General features: G+C 65.9%; 1 protein-coding gene across 3 annotated transcripts in view; it reads left to right on the top strand.

Annotated features, from left to right (window-relative positions):
- Positions 1 to 5095, top strand: part of AATK (apoptosis associated tyrosine kinase) — an 18142-nt gene extending 13047 nt beyond the window's left edge. For 2 of the 3 annotated variants that reach the window (XM_021415037.1, XM_021415039.1), the window contains exons 9-14: positions 199 to 338; positions 440 to 589; positions 683 to 3704; positions 3796 to 3952; positions 4036 to 4257; positions 4393 to 5095. In XM_021415037.1, coding sequence (XP_021270712.1) covers positions 199 to 338; positions 440 to 589; positions 683 to 3704; positions 3796 to 3952; positions 4036 to 4257; positions 4393 to 4421 — 3720 coding nt within the window. In that variant the 3' untranslated portion in view covers positions 4422 to 5095. The remainder of the gene's footprint in view (positions 1 to 198; positions 339 to 439; positions 590 to 682; positions 3705 to 3795; positions 3953 to 4035; positions 4258 to 4392) is intronic. The other variant, XM_021415038.1, reaches the window with a different exon arrangement.

The following is a 5227-nucleotide window of genomic DNA, read 5'->3' as shown; positions in this document are numbered from 1 at the left end:
TTCCCCTCCCCTCCCCATGGGCTTTGCTGGGGTGGGTACTGGGAGGAGGGATGAGCCTGGAGGAGCAGCAAGATGGGGCTGGGGCCATGAGGCGAGGCCATGGGGGTGGTAGTGCAGTGGGGCTGGAGAGGGTAGCAGCAGCAGGCGGTGGTGTGCCCTGTCCCTTACGTGTCGTTTTGACGTTCTCTTCTCGTACTGACCCTGCATACTTGGCAGGACGACTACTTTGTGACGGCCGACCAGCTGTGGGTGCCGCTACGCTGGATCGCACCCGAGCTCATCGACGAGGTGCACGGCAACCTGCTCGTCGTGGACCAGACCAAGGCCAGCAACGTCTGGTGAGCTGGGTGGGGGGTATGGCAGGTGCGTGGCGTCTGGATGCCGGCCAGCGGTGGGCTGGGGGTCTCCCCGTGCCCCCAGCATTGCGCCGTTCCCTCAGGTCGCTGGGTGTAACCATCTGGGAGCTGTTCGAGCTGGGCAGCCAGCCCTACGACCACTACTCCGACCGGCAGGTGCTTGCCTACGCCATCAAGGAGCAGCAGCTGAAGCTGCCCAAGCCCCAGCTGAAGCTGTCGCTGGCAGAGCGCTGGTGAGGAGCTCCCCCCATCCCCTTGGGCGTGCGCGGCCGCGGCTCTGGCACGGGAGCGGGCACGGCACTGAGCCCTGCTCCTTGTTGCCACAGGTATGAGGTGATGCAGTTCTGCTGGCTGCAGCCTGAGCAGCGCCCAACAGCCGAGGAGGTGCACCTGCTGCTCTCCTACCTCTGCGCCAAAGGTGCGACGGAGGCGGAGGAGGAGTTCGAGAAGCGCTGGAACTCCATGAAGCCCAACGGCAGCGCCAGCGGCAGCCACCACGGCACTGAGCTCTCCTCCTTCCCTCTGCTGGAGCACTTCTCGGCCGACGGCTTCCCCTCGGACGGGGACGACATCCTCACCGTGATGGAGACCAGCCACGGCCTCAACTTCGAGTACAAGTGGGAGCACACCAAGACCGAGCACTTCCAGGCGCCCCTGGGCTCCCTCAGCCCCAGCAGCGCCGCACGTTACCATGAACTCTATTACCCGGCGACGTCTGCGGGACACCTGAGCCTGGGGGTCTCGCCCTCCTGCTATGAGTGCAAGCAGCCGGGCTGCCCCAGCCTGCCTCCACCCAGCATGGTGCCCATCCTGGGCGCACACAGCCCCTCGCTCGGCAGCGAGTACTACATCCGCATCGAGGGCCCCGCCGAGGGCAGCGCTGAGATGGACTACACCATGTGCTCCTACAGCCCCGAGGGCGAGCGCGGCTCCGCGTCCTGCTGGAGAGCCCAGGGTGCGCGGGATGACTCAGACAGCAGCCCCACGGCCTCGCTGAGCATGGAGCCGCTGCTGGGCCACGCGCCGGCAGGTGAGGGCTCGTGGGAGTGCGCCGAGTACTACCCCTACGCGGGGCAGGAGCAGCATGGCTACGTGCCGTCCCCTGGCCCTGAGCAGTTCCTGCTGGACGAGGAGCGCACCGAGCCCGGTGACAAGGACTGGCCGGTGCCTGGCTTCCAGCACAGCATCTTTGCCGACCCACTGGGCGTCTCGCCCTCGGTGAACTGCGCCTACAGCCCCCAGCACTACAGGCAGCCGCCAGCGCAGGGCGAAGCCCATCTGGACTGCGTGGCGCTGGAGCTGGGCGATGACAGTCCCCCCGGGGCTCCTCTCCCATCGGCCCCCCAGCAGCAGCCCTGGGCCTCCAACAGTTCCTCCAACAATAACATCAGCAGTGGCAGCCCGGCGGCACGCGAGCCCCCCGACAGTTGGTGCTACCGCCGCATGATCACCTTCCGCGGGCTGATGGCCAAGCCGCTGGGCACCGTGCCACCGCGCGCCCAGCCCCAGCTCGGGGGGTCCCCGCCGGGCATTGATTTCCGCCGCCCGCGGCAGGAGCAGCCCCAGCCCCCCGGCTCCTCCCAGTGCCGCTCGCCCTCCCCACGGAGCCAGGCCTGGCAGAGCCGTGACTCATCAGCCTCCGGCCGCTCGCAGGCAGCTGCTCTGGCTGGCGGCCCCGACGCGGCCCTGGAAGCCGGAGCGCAGCCGTGCCCACAGGATGCCCACCTGGCTGAGGGCATGGAGCGGAGCAGCCCTCCCTGCAGCCCCCTGCCCCACGGCACAGCTGTGACAGGCCCCGGGGAGGCCACCCTTATGGCCAGCACCACTGTGCCAAACCCTGCTCCTACTGGCGAGCCTGGCATAGATGGTGCCCAGCCTGCGCTGGAGGGCCCTGAGGCAGCAGTGTCTGCAGAGGCGGCCGCCGAGAGCAGCGTGTGCCCCACCAGCGACGCGGAGCGCACCCCGGACAAAACCTTCTCCAGCAGCAGCTTCCCTGGCGGCGACGATGGCAGCGACGAGGACACGGCAGAACTGACTTCGGGCGTCTTCACTGACTTCTCCGGGGACTACATGGAGCGGGCGGACATGGCGCCGGCGTTCAAGTCCTTGCAGAAGCAGGTGGGGACACCGGACTCCCTGGAGTCGCTGGACATCCCCTCCACCGCCAGCTCCTGCGAGGTGTTCAGCCCCACCGCCTTCACTCCTGCTGGGCAGCCCAAGGCTCTGGACAGCGGCTACGACACAGAGAACAATGAGTCCCCTGAGTTCGTCCTCAAGGAGCCCCATGAGCCCCGTGAGCCCGAGGCCTTTGGCCAGATGGGGAAGCCACCCCCGGGGCTGCCAGGGGGAGACGGGGACAGCCCGGCCCCTGAAACGCGGCTCTCGGAGTCCTTCAGCACTGAGCTGCATGGCCTCTCCGAAAAGAACCCCTACCGCGACTCTGCCTACTTCTCCGACTACGACGCCGAGGCTGAGCGTGGCGCCAAGGATGAGGAGGACAGCGATGGCTCTGATACCCCAGAGGCAGAGAAGGAGGGACCCCAGCCCCACACGCAGGACACGGGACAGGCCCCTGAGCCAGGGGAGGACACACTGCACCCCCCGGGAGCGCCTGGCAGCCCCCTAGCAGCCCCCAGCACAGCGCTGGCAGCTGAAGTGCTGGACGTGGGGGTCTCTGCGGGGGACTGGCGGGGAGCAGAGGCTGGTGGCCCCGCAGTGCGGGAGCATGGCGCGGAGCACCCAGCAACAGGCAGCTCCCTGCACCCCAATGGAGATGTTCTGGGGGGCTCTGTGCCAACCAAGACTTTCTCCTTGTCCCTGGTGCCAGATGGTGAGGAGCCGATGCTGAGTGAAGGGACCCATGTGGCTGAGAGCATCCCTGGACTGGGGGAAGACGTGGCTGGGGGTGAACAGACTGTGCCCCCCGTGCCAGGGCTTGGGGCAGCGGGGCTGTCCCCAGAGGGCACCGGGGTGGGCATCACACCTGGAGGGGATGCACCCGGGGGTCCCAGCACGCTGCTATCAGGGGATGAGACACCGGTGGGCATCTCCCTGCTCCCATCCACCCCTGAGCGCCAAGAGGAGCCCGAGGAGGAGGAGGAGGACACAGAGGACAGCGATGAGTCTGACGAGGAGCTGCGCTGCTACAACATCCAGGAGCAGAGCGAGGAGAGCGAGGAGGAGCCGGCGGCCGTCCCCATCGTGGTGGCCGAGAGCCACAGCGGCAGGAACCTGCGCAGCTTGCTCAAGATGCCCAGCCTGCTCTCCGAGGCCTTCTGCGAGGACCTGGAGCGCAAAAAGAAGGCTGTGTCCTTCTACGACGATGTCACCATCTACCTCTTTGACCAGGTGAGCGGCCCCAGTGGGGCAAGGTGGGCACACAGAGGTGGGCACGGTCTCGAACAATGGCATCGTCTCCCATGGTGTCTCCTTTGCGCAGGAAAGCCCCACGCGGGAGCTGGGCGAGCAGAGCTTCCCGGATGCCCCCGAGCCCACGGCGCAGCCCCCAGCCAGCAGCAGCCCCACCAGCCCCGCCAGCCCCACGGAGAGGCTGAGCGCATCAGACGACTCCTCGGATGGCAACGCCTCGGAAGAAAGTAAGGGCGCTGTGGGGTCAGGGGGTGGCAGTGGGGTGACCCTAATGATGGGCTCAGCCCCAGCCCTTTGCTCTGCGTTGCAGGTGGAGGCTTTGAGTGGGACGATGACTTTCCGCTCATGCCGGTGAAGCCATCCCTGATGTCCTCGCTGACACCGGCAGAGCCTGACCCGGCCGTGCCCACGCTGGTGCCAGCCCCGAAGCAGGTGCTGCCCCTCCAGTTCTCCCGCTTCACGGTCTCGCCTGCCCCTGTATCCCGGTTCTCCATCACCCACGTCTCCGACTCGGACATGGACTCCGTAGGAGGTGAGACCCCACCCCCTGCACCCTCCCCCCTGCACTGATAGGGGACCTGTCCCAGTGCCCCCTGGGCACCGTCATCCCCAGACAACTTTGTCCCCCCTGGTGCCCTGCTCACGCCAGCTCTCTGCTCCCTTCCAGGCAGCAGCGAAGACGGTGACCGGGAATGAGCCAATGTGCGCCTCACCTGCCTGCGCCCTTGGCACCGGCACTGGCACCGGCACCAGGACTGGCACCGGCCAGCGGCCGCAGAGGACAGGGGCAGCCAGAGCCTGATGGGGGCTCCTGGCACCGTGCTCCATTTCTTAGGCAGATGTGGTCGGAAGGAGCTGGGGTGCTGCTGGCTGGAGCCGGGCACGGCCCGGGACGAGGCGGTGGGTGCCGGCGGTGTGTGTGCGCGTGGATGGCTGCGTGTGTATATAGAAATATATATATATATATATAGACATATATATATATATAAAATTATAGCATTTAAAGGGTAGTGCCCTGACCTTGCTAACATTTGCTCAGTCCCCCCTCATTGACGTTCCTCCCCGCCCCGCCCCCACACACACATTGGCTTTCTCCCCACGTGTGCTCCCCGAGGCGCTCTTTGTCCCCACGTGCACCTTGATGCCACCCTGTGTCCCCCCCCCCAGGGCTGGCACTGCCTCTCAGCTGCTGGGAGGGCTCGGGGGGGGGCTGCCCCTTGCTTTTTGCCAGGCCCTTCGGGGAGCAGCCCCAGCCCAGCAGGGGACCCGAAAGGTTTGGGGGGGACCCCCTCCCCTGAGGCTTTGGGGGGGGGTGGCGAGCACCAACCTGACTATTTTTGTATTTAAAGAAAAGGAAAAAAAAAAAAAAACCCACAAAAAAAATCCCCCCCAAAAACCCCACAGAAACAAAACTTGCTGTTGACAGAACTCACGTTGCCGCGGTTTTAAGTTATTGTTGCCAAAGAGATGTAAAGAGTTTGTGGAGGCATTCTGGGGGAGGG

The sequence above is a fragment of the Numida meleagris genome, chromosome 17 (assembly GCF_002078875.1).
Source record: "Numida meleagris isolate 19003 breed g44 Domestic line chromosome 17, NumMel1.0, whole genome shotgun sequence".
In the NCBI taxonomy this organism is placed as follows: domain Eukaryota; kingdom Metazoa; phylum Chordata; class Aves; order Galliformes; family Numididae; genus Numida; species Numida meleagris.
Note: the sequence above shows the minus strand (reverse complement) of the source record. Positions and strands in the feature narration are given on the sequence as shown.